Raw genomic sequence first — 21511 nt, forward strand, 5'->3', positions numbered from 1 at the left:
TATCCTAGAATTCCTTTTTCATTACATATTCAGTCCATCCTTCCAGGAAATGTGAGCCACATTTGCAGGGAAGATTCAGGAGTAACTTCATTTAGGGAATATCCTTCCTGGTGCTTAATCTGGAATTCTACAGCCATGAATGTCATTGCAGCAGAAGAAGGTTCTGTAGTATCTCAGTCAGTATCTCTTGCTGCTGACTGTACTGGAGGGAAAGACACAAAAGTGAATCCTCAATATACCAATCTATATTTTACATCAAAAAAGAAAAGCACCCACGTGGGACTTCTGCAGATCAGAAGGATGAGCGTTGATTACAGGCATTTGGTCTGTGTACACTGGAACTGGAGCAAGTTGGAATTTTGGCATTTGTCCTTTATTTTCCTCAGGCTTTTATATGTAAGTGGTAATGACCTGTGTCAATTGGTACCAGTCTGTTACCAGAACTTGCTAACAGCATTTTGGACTCAGAACTGCTTAAAGATTCTTAACCTATTAAGAAACTTCTGGCTCAAAATCCAGTACCATGGGAGCAGGATTTTTCATTTCAGTATGCAATCATTAAACTCATGCTTTCACATTGATTCTCAGAAGATTTTTGGCATTTCAGTAATATTAAATTAGCAGGTAGTAGACTGACAAACACAATATTAAATTACTACTATTACTGCTATTGCTCTCCAAATCTCTGATTTCAGACATGTTTGTGATGAGAAAATCACAGACTAATTCATTAAACATACTTATTAACTGATTTTTTTTCTTAGAGCTTCTGTAAATCAGAGCTACGGAAAGGTTACCAATTGATCTTTACATGAGAGACCCAAGTGGAAAGTGCTCCTAAATTACAAACAGAAGCTACTTAATTAATTTTTTTTATATTCAAGACAGTATTAAAGTGAAATCTTTTGTCTACAAATAGATATTCCAGTGGTAATTTTGATTTAGTCTGTACATTTTCATTACTCTGAAAATTATTTAAGTAGGTTAGGAAGTGGATGATATCAGGAAAACAGGGGCATCAGAAAGGAAATGTAATGATCTAAAATTGATCTTTTAAATTGATCTGAAAATAAGCCCAAGAGTAGTCCTTTCAACTTTCTATAACATGACCCTAAGATGACTATATGCCTTCAGTGACTAGACTCGGATAAGTTTATCCAAGTAATTTTATATTTAGTACTTAGTTTGATTTCCTAACTGAATTTGCATTAAGTGTGTAGCAATCCCTTGTCTTGGGAACAGTATTCCCCTCTGAGATAATAAAAGTTTAAATGTGTGCTGCATCATGAGCTTTAATGTATTTCATAGTCTATTAGTTGATTTTCAATAAATTCAATATGGCACAGGGCTCCAAATGTTGCATTTGCATGTCTTGCTGTCTAAATGAAATCAGTATCTATGTACATAGAAGAATAGTAAGAAATTTTCCAATGGTTTTCTCTAAGAAATTAATCTATGTTTTTGCAGTCCTGAAAAATTTCAATTACAGTGTACAGGATTTCTTAATTAGCTAACTATGGGTTACAGCTTAACAGGTAATGTGGAACTGCCTGATTCACCAAATCACATGTGCAAAGATAAGTGCTTAGTTAAGTTAGGATTTCCATATTAAATAACTTAGTTAAAAATAATTTAAGCTTTTTTTTTCTGGTCATCCTTACCCCCCACATGGATCTTGGGAATGTATACAAAATTCTAAACAATATACTGGTTGAAGTGAGAATAGGCAGGGAGAGAGCTCAGAGCTGGGTGAATAAAGATTTTAATATAGTATTTACTACATTAAATAAATTTGATTAGAATTACGCAGTGTAGTTGCATTTCATTTTTCCTTCATTTGCCTTCAAAGATGTACTCAATGGTTAAAACAGATGGTCCTGTAGGTGCTTAATTACCCTGGCTTTATTTTCAAAGTGGAAAAGAAATCTGAATACTTCTTGCAGACTTACTGTTGTGGTTCCATCATGACACTAGCTGAATTCTTGTTACCAAAACTAGTTGAATTTTTGTTTACATATGCGTATGTAATTCACAATACTCTGAATCTTTTAAATTCTCAGATGTGCTAATTTTGGAATTATAGTATTCCTTTTTTGGAGTTATAGTATCCTGTAGAAAATGTATTAGTATTTTCTACACTGAAATATTCTAACTTGACAGAATTTGCATGGTATCTGCATAATATATTGTATTTTGTTGCAAAGAGGCCTCCTATAAATTTGAGAAACTCTAGGCATCTGGAGAGAGAACTTCCAAAAGACCAAGGCATGGGCTGCTTTGGTGGGAGATGTTCACTTCATCTCTGAAATACCACCAGTCCTTAGAAAAATTGAATCTTTTCTCCTAAGGACTTGCAATATCTTGAGGCGAAGGACCATGCTTCAGTCACCAGGAAAAACTGCAATTCAGTGTTGAAATTGGCCACATCAAAATCCAAATTTTATTTTTATCTAGTTTCCACAAAAATACAGCTGTTACTGCCCACTCTGTGTGACAGTGGTTGGTGCTGCTTTTTTACGTAAGTGTTCTCCTGGTATTTGCCTTACAATTTACTACTAAATTACTGTGGGGTTTTGGAGCAGCAAGGCAAGGCAATGTCATCAGTCCTGTTCCAGCTTAATTTCTGATGTAAAATACTGAGATTATTCACACACACACACACACAAAAGAATGAATAAGTTACAGATTCCATTGAAGAAGCAAAGGGAAAGGTCACTCTGGATCTTGAGTTCTGATGCTTGGTTTATAGTTTTTGACTTGTGCTGTTTCAGCATTCTTTTAAACTGTGTCATTCCCTAGAAAAGAGTGAAATCTCAGTTTTCTGTAAGTGTATTTCACTTCTGCATGACATTTTCCTAGAGAAAGCGAATATTTAGCATGTAATTGGTAATAGGCTCATGAAATAATGAGCAGCAAACAAAAACAGAATCACAAAAACTACAGCTGTGTTAAATTATACTTAATGTCCTATACAAGCAGAAAGAATGAACTGTTTTTATTTTCCAAACAATAAAATTTCTAGTTTAGTTTTCAATGTAATTTTGTTAGGAAGTAAATTAAGTTTAATACTTTGGATAAAATTAGGTTTTGCAATTCTGATGCTACAAAGCTAATTTACAAAGTTGAAAAACTGTATTGAGGACATAGAAATCAATTTTATAGTGGTATTAAATTATTTTTTCCTTTGGTCACTGGATGGTAGAATATGCTGGAAACCATGGTAACGAGAAGTGCTGCCATGGTTGCCCCAGAGTCATGTTAAAATGAGCAAGCTGTGTTTGTCTTGATTAAAATAAGAGAAAGAGAGAGAAAGAGGAGGAAAAGGAAGAAGAGAGAGAATGAGGTTAATGACCTGTACAACAGCAAATGCAGAGCCAGACATGGATCTGTGGCTACAGGATCCTGGAACTTGTGGTGCCTCACATGAAAGTGCTGAGCCAGGAGGCTTTGAAGAGTGGAGGACATACATCAGCTCTGTTTGTCTTTACATTATTCCCTTCCCTGTCTGTGTTTTGCAGGTTTATATCAGGATAAAGGATGATGAGTGGAATGTCTATCGAAGGTACGCGGAGTTCAGGAGCTTGCATCATAAATTACAGAATAAATACCAGCAAGTGAGGACTTTTAACTTCCCACCAAAAAAGGCCATTGGAAACAAGGTACTTGAAAGAACTGACAGTATCAGTAAAAGTTGGGGGAAAAACCTCTCTTATCCATACACAAAAAATGAGGTGACTAATAAATGTTTTCACACCTGCTAGACAATACCTGGTATTTTTATAGACTTTCCCCCTGCCAGCTGGAGATTCACTGACAGAGGTAATGCACTGGTTTTTCCACTTACTGAAAAGTTTTATTGAATGAAATATTGATGATATAAACAAATGTACAAACCCTCAAAAACTGTACTGGACAGCCCTATATGTAAAATGAAGTCTCTACTCCATTTCTCTCCAAAAAATGCCAGCAATTAACATTGGTGAGTAATTCATTAACTATTTCTGTAAATTTCAAAAAGTATCAATCTAAATTCCTTAAATTTCCTTCACTCTTCATCAACAGTTTTAAGTTCTTTTAACCAGCTTTTTAAAGACATTTAGGTGCTTAATTCCTAGAATCTGTGTCTTTGTTTCTTAGCCCTGCCATTTTAAAATGGGAATTTGTGTTTTCCTACCATATAGGGATTATGAAATGAAACAGTAAATATTGTAGTATGTATATAGTAAATATGTAGTACCATGTAATTAAAACCTTAGTCATCAAAACTTTAAACTGATCAAGAGCTTAAATACACATTACAATGTACACCACAAGTCCAGGAAGGACTGAGGAGTAATTGAAGTAATTTTCTTTGCAGCATAGGAATTATCTGAAAATTTTATTTAGCTATCACAAGTAAAATACTGGAGATTTAAATTGTGCCTATGACTAAAACCATCCTTACTAAACTGCTGGGTTCTTAAATTAGAGTTCTTAAGGTTAACAAATTTCTTAGCTTTTACATAGGATTTTCTGGTTTTACTATTTTTTTGCCTTTGTATCACTGAGTTCTTGTATTCAATATTTAAGAAGCTCCAACCGTAGTGATCCGTGTAATCATCATAACACAGCTGACGTAATGACTGCAAAACTCAGATCTTCCTGACATTGTTTTTGGTCTAAGACCACAGTAATACATATATCATTAAAATGCCACAGTCATCCTAATTATATCTGTCATAACTTTGTCTGTTTTAGAAAAATCATCCTTGCTAATTTGTATGAAGTAATATAAATTTTCAGAAAGAAATTGAAAAAAAATTAGAAATTCCTTACTGACATTCAGATGTCAGTGAATGTGGATTCTGAATGTTTAAAGGGAGTAACTTTGATTGACTTCCAGTGATTTCCCAGCTATTCTGTAAAACCAAATAGGTAAATTTGGCACATGTGAAATGGCAGTGTTGCACATAATCTGGAATGGGTGGTGGTGATACAAATATATACGAAATTTATCAATAAAATCCATAGGTCTGTTTGCTTGGCTTAAGGTCCAGTTAATGTAGTTCACTGCCTGCTGACTGAGGAAATGGAAGTACTTATGAGAGCTTTTCTGCTTTTTTTTTAATCTATTAGAAGATCCTGCATTTTTCATTTAAATTTTAGTGGATGGTTTTGTAATGGAAACCAGGCATTTTCTTCTTTGTTACATAACTAATTCTCCTTTTTTGAAGTGATGGAGTATCACTTCAGTACATTACAAAAGCTGCCTTTTAAGCTTTTTTGATATTCTTTCACCCTTAATTACTTTAAATACTAATTGAATTACAACTTCAGTTGCACAATTGATGCATACAAAATTATCAGTTGAGCAACTCATTAAAAATTTTGCATTGCTTTTTCTTTCAGTGCTTTAGCTTTGAGCCAAAATTCTACCTTAATCTTGCGTAAACTCACAACCACTTATCAGACCTCAGAAAAAGGGTCTTTTCTTTACAGTAAGGAGTGGGTGCCATCCCTTTCACTCCTGAGAGACTCCTATGATGAGACGTGGGGCAGTGGTGTGGCTGTGAACTTGCAAGTCAGAGAGTGATGCTTTCACCTCAGCTGTGCAAGGCTCAGTTTGGCACACAAGAGCTTATTTGCACAGCACATTGTGCAGGCATATTTTTGTCCTTTTAGTGGCGCTATTTTCTCTGTGTGTCACAGAATGTATTGCCCTTAGGAATTTGTATCATTTTGTGCAGTAGTCCTTGGGAAATAATTGTGCTGTGTGACTGAGATGGTTAAAGGCCCTGAGATGGCCCTGCTTTCCACGGCCAGTTGAAGGTTTAAAATGAAGGTTTAAAAATTCAGTATAAGATTAACTAATTCATGTGGAAATTTCTGTCTCGGAATTCTGCAGAACTTTCAGTTTAGGATGAAAATTTGTGCAGGATATTACACATGGAAATGCTTGGTAATAAACATTAGAAGAGATATTGCCAATACTACTTTTTTCAATAGTGCTTTTTAAATTTAGTTGCTACCAAAGCACATTCACCTTTAGATATGAACTTAGGTTTCAAAAGATATTTTTTCTCTCTGATATTAGTTTTGCTGCTTTTGATAGAATTGGAGCTGTCTTCCCATTTCTAGATTAATCAATACAATTTTAAATCAGTGCCTAAAGAACAGTTTCAGTAGCTGAATTCTGCTAACAAAAGTATCTCTTACATTAATCTATGGTTTTCATATCCTTTGCAACTCCTCAGTGTTACTAGATTCCCAAATAACATATTGGTAAAAAACAGCCCTCCATGTGTAAATGGCTAAAATTTATTATTTTACAGCTTTTGGAAAAGGGTACTGATGCTTTTATATCCTTCAGGTCACTACCTGGATGAGTTTATTCACTGCATCACTCAATGCACTCTGTACTGTGGGGCTAATGAAGGTGATGTGCTTATTGTAAATGTCAGAGGCATCCAAAGGTCTTGCTGTAATTGATACCAGCACTAAATTCCACGTTCAGTTACGTGTCCCAGATTTAGGGAACCTCCAGGATCAGGAGAGGACACCATATTCCTCAGAATGACCTGGAATCACTCCTGCAGACTGACAAAATACTGTCCAGTGCCTTGCTATGCAAAATATTGGAGCTCAGAGGAGGGAACTGAACTAGAAGAGAGTAATGTAGAATAAAATACAGAGAAGTATTAACTTTCATGCATATTTTTCCTGTTTACTGCAATAGAAGTCAAGGAGGTGAGGTTCAAATGCAAAGTTGCAGAGTTTGACGTTGGGAAAATGCAAAAAGAAAGCAGAATTTCAGCTGAATGAGGATTTTAAAAAGTCAGAATATCAAATATTATTGCATTTTAGTATTACATTCATCAAGTAGCAGTGGAATTTGAAAATATTTAACAATTATAAACCATTATTATATACCTTAATTTTGATAATTATGTTTTTAATGCACTTTTGCCTTTCCATTGTTTGCCTTCAGTTGGGACATTTATCTTAAAAGTTCATATTCATGCTCTTTCAACAAATTATGTACGTAGGAATAAAAACTAGCTTTAATGCTTGAGGAAACATAAATTTAATATACAGAAAACCAATTAGTTGAAAAATAACTGAAAAGAAGAAAGAATACTGCTTTGGACAAGTAACCTTTTTAACAATTACAAAGAAGAGTGTGTATTTGCCTTTCAGTTTGGTAACCTCATTTTCAGCATATTAGTTTAACATTTGAATTTAGTAAGTTAGAACTAAAATAAAGCGGGAAAGAGAATAATTTGTTTTGTATATGTTGCTTTGAATCAAGTTAGATATTTACTGAAGGAAAATAATAATGCTTGCAAGAGTCCATGTATTAATTTTCATATATACTAGGCCCCATGCTGTATATGTTCTACTAAAGATCTTTCAGTTCTGGTGGCAAATATAGTTGTCAAAATCTTTATGAGTAATCCTGGCAAGAATAAGTGTTCTTTCTTCAATTCACCAATGCTTTGTTTGAGTAAAACAAGAAATATATTTGTTCCCTTGTGGTGTGTGTATAAGAGAAATGTCATATACTCATCATATATTTTAATTATTTTTAAACTGCAGATCATTTTCTTTAAAACTTACAAATTTTAACTGTATTGTTAATACTTGAAGGGTTCAGTTTTTGTAATTTTAAAACATGCTCACTGTGTATCAGCCTGGTTTGTGATTTGCTCAGTATTTTATATGTAGTTGTATATACCAATATTTGTAATTTCGAACTGATTTTTCTTGCAATAAACAGATTTTTGCCTTTTAGCAAGCCTTCAAGTACTTTGGATGCTTTGAACTCATCCTTCCATTCTCACTGTTTGTCTTTGTGACTGCTGCCTTCCTGTCAGGAATGCCCCAGGACAGGCTGGGTTCCATTGGGCACCACTCCAGGTCTGCAGTGTGCCCAGTTATGGGAAGCTCATGAGGAGGAGCTTTATACAGTCACAGCACTTGATTGTAAAGGGTTCCCTGTATGTTTTTGCATAGAAATACGATTTTTTTTAATTTAAGATAACATTTAGCTAAGGAACCTTTGCTGGTGCTGTGTTGGTATCTCTCAAAATAATGATTAAGTATTAATACATGAATATTTACTGGACTTATTAGTCTAATTTTTTGAATATTGCAGCATCCTTAAAATATCAGTTGCAGCTTCTACATTGGGCAGATTATAGTAATCAAGTAAAGATTTAATTAAGAATCCTCTTGCAATAGTGTTGTCCCAATAGAGGGCATAGCAAAATAGAAATGGTTCTTTAATTCCACTGAAGACCTGAATTCAGTGATTGTCTATGTGAGGAGAAATTGAATCAGGTAGCTTTGCACTGAGTGCTGACTTGACTGCATGATATCCTCTGCTTTCCTTTAAAACATTGGATACCCCATATGGAAAGAATACACAGCACTTTCCTGAGATCAGAAGAGTGACTTTGCTGTGACTTCTCAGCTGCATTGAGGGAACAATACAGAACTCTAAAATAAGTTTCTGTCTCGGAGAAAACATTGAGAGCAACATAATTCATCATCTTTAGCCCATGCAACTGAAGTCTGTGAGCTGTATCTCCAGCCATAGCTTGTTTCATGCCCAAATGTTAGTTCAACAAAATGAATATGTACTTTTCACCTGTCAGTGACTAACCTAAATTGTAGATTAATTTGTATATGTCCCTATTTTAAAAAGTTCAAGAATATTATGTGCATGTATTTTAAAAGATATCTATTTGTATATACACATATATACGAGTATGTACATGGCAGCATCATTTAGGATATATATGAAGCATTTAGGATATATAGGAAGTTGGCTTCTGGAATGTATCTTGTGATTCTGCAAGGTCTGTTCCCCAGGGGCTCTATCCTTCTCTATTTATGTCAGTGGAAATCCTGCCTTTGCTCACAGAGTGCAGATGAATTTCTTTTCTTTTGTTCCCAGCAGCAAAGTTGCCTTTTATCAGTGTTTGGTCTGTTTGCCTGTTGCTGAAGATAGTGAAGAGTTTAAGATAGGATGCAGGATAACTATTTTAGGATTAAAAAGCAGAGAACATAAAGATTTTATTGCAAGTAAAAGAAAATAAGAGAGCTTGCTCTTGTGCTTATAATGTTTATTGGCTTTTAAAGAAGTTTGTCAAGTAAGGAGTTGTCTGGCTCTATGTGTGTGTGTGTGTATACATATATATATATATATAGATATATATGAAGTAATTTGAAGCCATTCAAATTAGAGTTTGAGTGTTAATAATTTTGCTCTTATGGGTTTCACATGGCATCATTGATGTGTAACCCCTGTTATGCATTTCCTTCCTGTAAAAGTTAATTGCCATTTTTGGCAAGCAGGACCTGTCTATTCAGAGGCAGTACCCCCTTAAAGCTGCTTTTTAGACCAGGTGATGGAGGAAAGAAAGTCCCTTTGGAAAGGGATGAAAGGAGAAGCAGCAAGATAGGAACAAGGCTTCTTAAGGAACACACACACCCCTTCCCTGCAAAATATGTATTTGAAAATAGGAAGTACAACAATTCCTGTTTAACTAGTACATAGACAATAACAGAAGACATATGGAATGTTTGAAAGAGGATGGTGCAGGAAGAATCTTAGGGGAGGAAGTAATTTCATTTTAGATTTCGATGTTTTTCTTTCCAAATTCACCAAAGCAATTCAGGACATCCTAAAATTTAAGTATGTGTTTGGCTTGCGTTGGAATCAGAAGTACAGATATATGTGCTTTTGTCCTCTGTGGGATGTAGGAGCTCATAGAAACTATCTTTCATCAGATTAATTTGTCAAAGTCAGACTGCCAGGGGGAGCTGAGAAGAAAGCAAAACTTCTGGTTAATGCACTTGGGACAGGGGGCTAAATAATGTTTCTTGGTACTAAGCTTTCATATCCAGTGTCTTCATATGGAATTGGTAGAAAATTATGACTCTCTGATGTTTTGGAATTGGAATACATTTATTAAAGGAGAAAAGCTTTGAAAATATAAATCCTCGAGTTATATATTATAAATTTGAAGATTGCTTTCATTAAAGATTGCTTTCATTAATGCTACCTAGGTTGATTTTTGGATGATGTAATATAGAAGCTTAAGTTCTGTATTATTCTTGATTTTCAAAGTAAGTAGATTTTAATTTTCAACCCTCTTAGTGGTCTTAACTAGCGTATTGAGTTATTTTCATACAGTCTTTTGCCTTGTGGGTTACAGGAAAAACTGTAGCTAATATAAATTTGATAGATATGCTTGTGCTGTAGTGTGGGTAAAAGGAAAAGAAATGGATCCATTGTGTTCAAACCAGGAAAGGAACTCAAATTAATCTCATATTTAGCTGAATGTAGTAATTCTGTAACATAACACTTTTTTTTATGCCATTTTAAAGCCACAAAAGAAACTTTGTCCTGTAAGTTCACTGTATTACTTTGTAGCTGAAAAGTTCAATTCTCAAAGAACCTTTAAATAGCCTTTGGGATTGAATGAATATGATCTGGTTTTCACATATGTAACTTAATTGTAGTGCCATACAAATAGAAATAAAAATAATGTGACTCCTGGCATAGTCATTAAGATTTCTAGTCACAGCCCACCTGTTTCCTGGCACTGTCACCTGCACACTAAGGGGAAATACAGAGTATTTCAGATTTTGAATCCAGATCCTCTGGGTTTTCTACTGCATAAGACTGCAGTTGATATTTTATGTATACAGCACTTAGAAAAGAGCATTCAGTTCTTCTTCATTTCCATTTTTTTGTCATATCAGTATCTGAGAGAAGAGAAATAAGTCAGCAGGAAATGGTTGGCTTTTATATGACAAATACTTTATAGTAAATGCTTCCCATTGTGTGGTATGAAATGTCTGAGTTACCTGAAACTCGGCATGAAGGTTAAATCGAGCAGAGTGCAGAGCAGCATATTTCATTTTCAGGGCTTTAATTTAAAAGGTAAACAGTTCTTCAGCTTGTGCTTCTCCATCTCCATCAGAATGTCTCACTGAATTAATCTGTTCATTTGGTGCTCAAGGGCACCATTTCAATGAAATAGTGAATTGAGTCGCTTTCTTTTCGAGTTACAAAAATTCCTTGCTAATTGCTGTTGAAGTTTAGGAAGAAGGAATACAGACTATTTAGGGTCTACAAAACAAAACTTTGCCTGTCAAGTGATGTTTTTATTCTTGCTGTCTTGTAATGCTATAATTAAGAGAAGCGATTTATTCTAACAAATTATTGAATATAGAGCCCATAGAAACAGTTCAGATGGTGTTGCTTTGCATCATGACATTATGGGGAAAAAAAGGAAAGTAATTTACATGCTGCTTGGACAACTGCTCGATAAAAATATGGCAGTTTTATAACAACTCATGCGTCATTTAGATATTCTAGTAGCCTCCTGGTATAAAATGAAAACATAAAAATAAATTTTCTAAATTTGTTTCTTATTGTGATGGTGATGCTAAATTACCAAGTTACTTGGATTAATAAACTTCCTTTCAGAGAGATCTTAACAGGGACACCTAATTACAAAAATAAAAGTAAACCCTTCTTGTTTTAAATTTGAAATTTTACCCACATTTTTCCCTTTCCTTACATATCAGTGTGCTTGATTTCACCTCTCTTCTTCTCCCAAAATATATTGTCTTAGAAATATTGGCAAATTTTAATCTTACTTGCTCTACAGCTTTTTGGGCAATTGCATTTACTAAAGATATTCAGTGTTAATTTTTTAAAAAAGAAAACTAAATATTGAATACGTCAGATCGTGTGAAATGCTGGATCCACTTCCTGCATGGAAAATCTGATTTCCTTCATTGCACTGTGTAAAATATCTTTGTATGAAGGCACAATAAGTAATGGGCAGTTAATATCAATATTCCTCATTAATTAAATTTTTATTTTAGAAAACAGTCATACCATCAGATTGTATCCAAATAAATTTTTTGTTAAAGGAGAATCTAGTCTTTTACCTGGGAGTAAAGTTTTTATTTCCTTATTAATGATTTTTTAAGGGAAAGCATCACTGTAAGGTTATTGTACATATAAGCTTGTATTGTAAGCACTGTATGTACCATGTTTCTAAAGGGTTTTGAGGTGGGGTTTTTTTGTTGTTATTTTAAATTTAGAGTCTGTCTTTATTGGTCTTCAGGGCATTTTCAACCAGATTAAAGAAAGAAATTAAGAAAGAAAACTGCAGTGCTGGAGAGAAGCACTGAACTGAGACACATTTTAACTAATATTGTTGATAGTTATTACTGTAATATAGCCTAGTGAAAAAATGGATCTCAATTTCATGAACTGTTGTGTTGTAGTTTGCAGAATCTCCTGAATAAAATTACAGGGTAGACGGATAATGCTTTATCTGAGGAGAAGACAGAAACAGTGTTTCCCTATTCAATAGCTGAGCAAAAGACTAGCCCTAGGGGTCTTGCTGCAGTTTTTTATTGATGCTTTTTAATTAACAGTTGATTCCTGACCAGTTGACAAATTAACACATGGTTGGCATGTGTCTTTATATAGCAAAATATTTAGATGACACTGGATTTTATTAGCATAACATTACTGAGTTATTTTTCTAGCAGTGGCATTAAGCACAACACTAAAAAGAGATCCATTTTAGATTTATTCTCAAGCTTTCTTTTTTCTGTTGGCATATTTACTGATTTAAATGTTGCTTTGATTAAACTGGTGCTTGACTGAGGGCATTGCAGGACTGTAGCTCACCCTCAGCATGTCTGCTACTGCATGGGTTTGCAGCAATGCCTTTTTCCAGCTACTTTATCTGAAAGCATTGCTTTTCTGGTACCATTGAAATGAACCCAGAGCTGGAGATAGAAATGCATCAGCTATTTGAGTGGAAACACAGAATAATAATTACAATTATGTAGTAAATCTCTGTTTAAAGGAAAATAGATTTCTTTTCAAAACTGACATTTCCTTGATTTCTTCTTTGTATCTCATCCTCTTAAATTCCTGTTTGTTCCACTGAACAGTAGATGTACAAAAAAATCTCATGCTGGGAAGGGGAAAATGGCAATTTCATGTATTGTATACCCCTGTTATGTTGTATAATGCTGGCCTGGTTCTGCCATACAGAAACTGGCAATACAAGTAAGATGGAAATTTTAAGCTTATGTAGTTTCAATAATTTGGAGATGATTTTTGTATAATATGGTGGTATCTAGTATATTTAGGATTGGAAACTGTACCTTCCTAAAAGTTTTATGATGCAATAGTTACTGAAGGACAGAAGTTATATTTTACTGTGACCTGTGCAAAGGCGTCAATTAACCTGTAAAATGAATATTTGCTATAAAACTTTTAATTACAAACTGGTGAGAATGACTCAGCAATTGAATATTTCATTAGCTCCCATCTCAGCTTCTGATTTCCAGCTTCATTTTGAGGTTAGCATTTGGTGCCTCATAAATAGATAAAGACTGGTTTGATAATTTTGCTGAGGCTGGTTGCCAAGATGGTGGAAAATAATGGGCTACATTAGAATAACCTGAGTTTATTTCTGCATTTGCAAGTTGAACTTTGAATAGCACTATTGTCAGCTTTATTTGGGATGGGATGCGTTGTGTAGTATCAGAGGCTGATTAAAGTCCTAAAGCCATATTTCCTTTTATTTCATATTTCCTTTTATCTTAATTGAGTTACATTGAGCCTTCAGCTGTTTGGTTGTTTGGTTTTGTTTGAGTTATTTTTTCCCTGGTGCTACCAACAGGAGGTTGGTTAAATGATAAGTAATGGTTAGAACCTCAGTGAGTTTGATGTTGATGGCAACAGCACCAAGCCCAGAATCTAAAAGTGTTTTATCTGTCCCTAAATCATGGCAGGTAACCATGGCAATCATAGCATTTCCAAAAGCTCCTGGAAAATATTTGAAACATCTTAAGTGAGCTGTCCCATTAATAATGAAGAATATCAGTGTTTTACCATCTGTTCCATACTAGCAGTGTGTATAAAAGACCAGCAGTTGTGTGAAACAATTTAAACTGCAAGTGGGAATGAACTTGGCTTGTAATGAAAAACTGCAAAACAGCATGACATAAAATATTACCATATAATCAAGCCTCTGCTTCTTAGTTTTACACCTTAACATCATCTTCTAATATATGTTGAGAGTCTCTAAGTTTTCCATTATCAATTACAATTTTCAGAGATTTGTAATTTGATATTAGCATGTTGCTGTGGGCAGAAGAAACGTGGCAAATTATCAGTCAAAAAGAATCTCATACAACATTTTGGGAGACATGAATTTCAGATTAAAAATATTTTCCCAGATGTGTTTTGATGCTTCTGTAATCTGAAGGAGGTTTGCTTGTTAACTGAACTTTTGTGGTCTCTTAATCAAAACTGTGTGCTCTTGACCTGTGGGCTAGGAAATTACTTTCACTGTAGTTAGTGCAGAAACAGCAGTAGTTTTATTTTTTTAGAAAATATGCCTAAGAAACTTCAGTGAAATCTTAAAAGTGGGTCTTTATTTAAGTACTGTTACTTTATCTTGCTGTGTATTTGTTTTCCTAAAAATGAAACTATGTAATCTAACCTTTAATAATGTGAAAATGCAAGGGTTTTTTGCAAAATGTATGTATTTGTAATTTTAACAGAATTACTTTTTCCTCAAAGTACATTCACATCAAGTGTACATAAATGTGTATCTTGAACCTTAGGGGAAGATCTTTGCTGTTTTCTGTGTGAGTACATATGCAAATGTAGGCTTGTATTGACTCATACAGTCACCAGAGACATGTACTAAAAGTAAGGGGTGGGTGTCACTGATACAAATCCAAATCCAAAAAATTTCTCTTCATTTTTTGCTTGTAAATAGAAGTAGGTGTTTGTTTACGGGTTGGAACGCAAAGTACTACCTAGATTTCTGCTGTGGATAATTGGGCCCAATCAAAAGAAGGTTATAGGTATCTTTTTATAATTTAAGACTGAAAAAATTGGCCAGGCTTTGAGTCAGTTGTGTTTTTCTGTTACCAATTGTTTTGTTTACTATATTGTGACAAAAACTCTTTATTGCTGCAACAGCTTGGCAGTAACCACTTTGTGCTAAAATCGTCGCTCTGAGTAGCCAAAGCGCACGTTTCATGATAAAGTGCTGACCTGGAGCTGAATCATTTTGACCTTGGTTTACATTGCTTCTGGTGAGGACAACGAGCCTTAATACATGGTGCAGAATTTCATGGTAGATTGCTTGTTGTTTGTTTTACAGATCAAATTCATGTCAGACTAAAAGAACATTTTTAACTGTTTTCAGGCTGAGTTTTAATTTCTGGGATGTTCTGCCTTTTGCTTGGACAAATGGCAGAAAAATAGCCATATTATAAGCACTAATATGATCAGCTGTAAACAGCAAAAAATGCATTCCCTAAGCATGTTCTGGCAGTCTTAATTAGAAAATTTCTTTGTGCCATTGTTTTCTGTAGTCAAGGAGACTCTTTACAGTAACATAAGGGATAGAAAGTACCTACATTCAGCATTTGGCTCCTGTGTCTATAACAGAAGTCCTTTCTATGAAAGGAGGTGTTTTTAGTTAAATACATTGAATACATATGCAGTACAGAAGTCATACTAAAAGAATGCAGCTTCTGCTTAAGAGAAAATTTAAACATAATTGAAATTATTTCACAGAAAATATTGCTGTTGAAGATTTGTGACCAAACAAACTTCAGAACTGAAAAAGTTGATGAATGTGGTATTTAAAAATGGAGGTTCTCTTGTGAGCTTGAAAACATAAGTGACAAAAGTGATGAAAGTAGAATGAAGGAAGTGCAGTGAGGGTGAGGCAGTTCTTGGAAGGGCTCTGAGCTGAGGCTGGGCCTGCACTGGAACTGGGTCATGGAGCAAAGCAGGATTATTCTCCCCCGATGGCACAGCCCAGCAGGAGCTGGGGAGAGGATGGCTCCAATGGAAATGGGCTCAGGTGCCAAATGTCACCACTGCTCATGTGGGTAAAGCTTCCAGAACCAAAGCTCTTCCACAAACTTTTTCTTCTTCCCAGACATCTCCCATGCATCCCTTTCTTGTCTTCTGCCTCATTCAGCTGGTGGCAGCAAATTAGTGTCCCTCCAATGGGATGATGTGATACTTTAAATCCTTGGAGACGGAAGAGGGGAACACAAGGCTGTTCCTTGACCTTCACCAAAGAATGCAGTGGGAACAAAAATCTTAGTGAAAAGGAAAAAAATAGTAACATAGGTGTTACTCAGTTGTTTAATTAGCGTTGAACAGCACGTTAATTTATTATTATAGTTCCATTTTATGGTAATATTATGTGTCATCACAAATTAAAATGTTTGCTTTAATGTTCCCAACAGCTTGTATAGGCTTCTGTTCAATACATTTGTCCTCCTGCAGCAGGGCAGGGAGAAAGCTCTGCTCTGTTCCAGCAGTAGCTGCTCTCAGCTGTGGGAACTGGGCAAGTGACTCTGCAGAGGGGGTTGGGTGAAGTTCCAACGCAGCAGCTTTGTTGGTTTAGTACAGGATGAGTTTCAAATCACTTGCAACACAACTGGTGTGTGGAGTGTGTGTATGTTGCTGAAAAGCCATGTGACTGATAAAAATGAAATAGCAAACTATATAATATGTAGGGTACTCGGATCTTAATTGAATTAATTTATTTGATTAATGAATACATTAATCAATTTTGCATTACATTACTACATTGAATGAAATGTATTAATCTAGAACTGGAATGTTGAAACAGGACTGGACATCTGTGTAAGTTCATATGTAGAAAACAAAAATAAAATGAATCTGTATATATTTTGGAATTTTGTGAATTTAATTAAACAAGCCCTGCTTAAGTTTTTGAAGTCTGTAAGTATGGATGTCTTCAGCAATTTCTTATGTCTTACTCTGTTATGTCCCTACAATTATGTATAATTTGTTATTCCTAAAAATATTCCTGTTCTTGGTAACCTCTAATGAGAGGGAAGAACGGAACAGCATGTCAGAGAAGGTTCTAGGAATGCTACAGCGAATTCCTCCTGAACTCGAAGGAGCATCCCTGCTTTGATGATGATGTTCTGTTCTGTTTAGGGAAGCAATAACCTTCAGATTTGCATGGCAGCATGGGCTGAACCTTTTCCATACAATGAATTTATTCAGTGTTGTCAAAAGTATTTATGGTGTTTTGTTGGTGGGTTGGTTTTTTTTCCTCCCCCCAAGAAACAAGAATTAATTTCAATGCCTTTTCATACAGACATAAATAATACAGGTTGAATAGACACATCTTTTAGATAACGGTCATTTTTGAGAGCTGTAATTGTCTAATAACGGGTTTGGCTTTGTGCCTAAAGAACATACTGTGACATTTAAACCAGGAGAGCAGTGCCAGCACTCCTGAGATGGAACACTCTGGCTGTAGCATAAAGCATCCAGCGCCTGATGTCACTGCAAACCTGTTAGAGCTCCCTGGTACTGGGAAGTGTGTCACCTTTAGATTATAGTTCCCTGCAATTGTGATCCCTCACAGGGAAAGGGTTTAAACTAGATGTAAGTTACAGGATTCATGGCATCTTGCTGGATGTGATAGACTTTTAACTTCCAAGTCCATCAGTGGAATGTGGAGTTTATAGAACTATTCGTCTTATTTGAGCCAACATAGTATAAAATCCTGGATCTGAAATGCTACAGAAACTTCAGTAAAACATTTTAATGAGAGTTTTGATATAATGCTTTAAAAAAAATCTACTATATGAAGACATAATCAAAATAATAATTTAATAACAGAAAAATGCTGGACTCATCCGTTGTGGAGTTTGTGTACCCAAGAGCTGAAAAGTATGAACTGGGGCGACATTGGGGGAGTAAGTCAGCATTTCCTCCTGCAAAGACTGGTAATTCTGGATTTCAAAAAAATTGCATAAATTGTTTTGCCACAGCCTCTGTGCTGCTGTTTTGCTCTGCCTCTCTCAGATTGCAGTGGTTTATGGTCCAGAAAAGACAGATTCTGCCAGGGAGAGGATCTGGCATCCTGTCAGTGGATGTTTTTGTAAAACAGGTTTTATTAGGATTCATGATTTTCCTTTATCTCTAAGGACAGAGTCAAGGGGGTTTTGCATATTGCCAACGTATTTATATAGCCATAACAACAGAGATCATCAAAATACTGATTTTTATGCTTACTAGGACTGTTTAGTTACATTATAAAGTTGAGAGACATGTTCTTTGTGCAATTTATATTTTTGCCTCTCTATTTTTAGGATGCAAAGTTTGTAGAAGAGAGACGCAAGCAGCTACAAAATTACCTAAGGAATGTAATGAACAAAATTATTCAAACTGTGCCAGAATTCACAGCCAATCCCAAAAAAGAGACACTTATTCAGCTGATGCCCTTTTTTGTGTAAGTATCCATCAAGTACTCAAGAAAATATTAAGGTTTTTTCATCACAGATTAATTTAAAATATAATGCCAGCATCTCCAAAATCTTTAAAATATTTTGTTTTGGTTTTTTGGTTTTTTTTTAATAGAAGGCTCCTGTTCAGATTGCAGATGCTTTTGTTATATTTAGGAATTTATGACATATAGAGTATTTTTTTGTTTATTTAAAGGGTGACTTTGAATGAAAATCACAGTGTAAAGCTTTCAGAAATACCTAAGTGACTTCAAAATCTGCATCTATACATGCTCTTCAAACATTAGGTGTTTTCAATTTGTTTTATTTGGTCTTTTTTAGTTTTGTTTTGTTTTTGCTTGTGTGGGCTTTGTATTGTTTTTTAATATTTATTTTGGGGGGTGACGGTAGAGCACTGTTAGGGTCCTCACTAACCAAATAAAAAAGCCAAGCTGTTGAACTCTGTCTAGGTGAGTTTTGCAGTTTGCTGATGCATGTTTTGGTTTCATTATGTTAAAGTTGAATATGTTCAGAAATAATTGAACAGTTGCCTGTTAAGCATCTCAAACCCTTTGACATACCATCCTACAAGGGATATAATCTGGTAAAACTGTCCCTTTCTCCTTTAAACTTCATTCTTTATGTATTTGTAAATGATATTTTAAATTATTTAAGAAATAGTATTAATGAAAACTGGTTTTTGAAAGTTCTGTTGTTTCTTTCACTAGTAATTTTTCACTGGAATGGTTTTTCAGTACCATACCTGGACAAATTATGGATAGATTGAGAACTCATTTACAGTCAGTCCTCATGTTAAATTTGCTGTCCACAAGTCTCTGCACAGGGATTGTGCATCCACGTCTGTGAATCCACAGATAGATTCGTTTGCAGCTTCAAGACCAATTTCAAATGAATATATTTCATAGCAGCACACATATTTAGTTGTATTATTGCCTGGTCTTTTGCAGAGTGTGTCAGATTTTCAAGTTGAAATTGCATTTCAAGAAAGCTCTATTTATTAGAAAATGTAATAGATGAGTGGAAGAATGCCAAGATGCATTTTGTGGCATTCATGAATTTCCAATTTTTCTGTGGATTTGAAATCAATTTGATGAGACGTTTTGATGATGGTGTTATAAATGGTGAAGTGATGTTTGTGGGGACAAACTTCTTCAGAGACTTGCCTTTTGCTCCCTAAGAACTTACTGTTGGAGAATTTGACTTAGGGCTGTAAAGATGGAAATGGTTTAAAGTTCCAGTTGAGGGGCCCATGTGTTGCTTTTTGTTGAGTCATTTTAAAGAAGTTATCCTTTATGTTACTTTGGTTTTGTTTTTTAAAGAAGAGGGAGGCAAATACAAAATACATTTGCAATTGTAAAATTTAGTTGTAAATGCAATTATACTCCTTTTCCTGTGGTTTTTTTTTTTTTTTTTAATCTTAATACACTGTTGTTACAGACGTAATTTATTACAATATTTTTTGGTTCTACTTTGAGAAATGATATTTCAAGAGTAGTGTATTTATAATCTCCTGGCCACTTATGTCAAAAACAGGAGGGGAGAAAAAGCTTCATCTTATACCTCAGCCCTAAACAATTGCTTTCTGATACTTAATAATATTTCTTTTCTAAGGATGTAAGTAGAATTTAAATCTCATCTTTTTTGTTTCTTAAAAGAAGTGCCAAGTATGGGGACCTGCACAGGACAAGATTAAAATCACATACCACTGCTGCACAAGTCTGAGTGAACACCATTTCCCTCTCATAAAACCCTCCAACTCTATTTCTTCTAATAAATGTAATGTAGGGAGAGATTCAGTTAATTTCAGAAAGAGCAAAGTTTTATTGAGAAGACAGCATGTTTAAGTTCCAATATTCAATGGGTACAATTTAGTTAGTAAAGCATTGTGATACAAAATAATGCAGTTATCTCTAAGGAGAGAGATTTGCTGAAGGAAATTGGCCAACACCATTTATGATCTGTTCCTAAACAGCACTGTGATGCACTGCACTGGTGCTAACCCTGCTTTGGGTGTGCCACAGGTGGCAAAAAATCTGCTTATTTTTAGAGGGGTTTTTTTTGCATTTGGCAATTTCATAACTCTTAACACATTGCATGAGACAATGGACTGGAATGTTCTGTGATATCTGGACATTATGGCAAAGAGATTCTGTTCATATATGTACCTGTGAATTATTTCCTGAGAACTTTTTGTTATATAACAGATGTATCAGCTTTCTCTCTTGGCTAGAGTAGATAGTTCTCTCTGGGAATACTAGTGAGATTCTGGAAAAATTCAGCTGTTGAGCAAAATAACTATATTCCTCACAGACAGCAGCAGACAAAATAGCTTTTTAATGCATTTTACTACTGACATATCAGACTCTTCTGCAGCTAAAGCAGCAGCATTAAATTAATAAAAAGAACTTTTCTAGAATGTGCTCCTTCTATCAGTGTCTGAAAGTGCCATCATTTCTAGGCTATCATTTGAACTCTCTATGGCCTTTATTATTTGAGAGTCATGACCTGGCACTGTTGGTGATTTAAAAAGCATCTGAAAGAAAATGCATTTCAGTTCCACTTCAGATTGCCAACTTCTCCAGTATTATCCTTCCATAATGGATTTTGAGCTTCATCAACAGGAGACCTTAAATATCTTGGAGTCTGTGAATTGTGTATTGCATTCATCAGTTGTAACCTTTGTACTGTACCTTCAATTCTTCTGTTCTGTTAAGTTTAATAATATTTTACTATAAAACACTGTAAATACACGCAAAAATTCTGATATATTTAATTTTTCCTCTGTAGCACAAATGTATGTACACTTGGTTGCATCTTTATCAATGAAAGAGTATTTGCAAAACATTGAGGTATTAGTCCTAGGACTGTGCAATAGAGAGTAGTGATATTTCAGTGTAGGGGAAAAAATTACAGTCTTGATATGCATAAAAAATCTCCAGAGCATTAGATCTGTCTGTTTAGGAAGCAATGAAATATATAAAAAAAAATCTTAAAAGGGTTTCTTCTCACTGCAAAATTAAGTGACCAGGCTTCAGTGTGAAAATGAAAAATCCCATAAAGCTTATGTCTGATTATGCATCCTGTAGATAGAAATTCCAGGGTCAGTCTTAATTAAACACTTTAAAGACCTGGTTGTGGTCCTAGAATATGATTA

At 34.8% G+C, this 21511-nt stretch overlaps 1 protein-coding gene across 3 annotated transcripts in view; it reads left to right on the forward strand.

Annotated features, from left to right (window-relative positions):
- SNX29 (sorting nexin 29) overlaps window positions 1–21511 on the forward strand; it is a 114603-nt gene that overhangs the window by 52556 nt on the left and 40536 nt on the right. For all 3 annotated transcript variants that reach the window (XM_032126444.1, XM_032126443.1, XM_032126445.1), the window contains exons 19-20: window positions 3519–3659; window positions 18205–18344. In XM_032126444.1, the coding sequence (XP_031982335.1) occupies window positions 3519–3659; window positions 18205–18344 (281 nt within the window). The remainder of the gene's footprint in view (window positions 1–3518; window positions 3660–18204; window positions 18345–21511) is intronic.

Source organism: Corvus moneduloides, chromosome 16 (genome assembly GCF_009650955.1).
Source record: "Corvus moneduloides isolate bCorMon1 chromosome 16, bCorMon1.pri, whole genome shotgun sequence".
Taxonomy (NCBI): domain Eukaryota; kingdom Metazoa; phylum Chordata; class Aves; order Passeriformes; family Corvidae; genus Corvus; species Corvus moneduloides.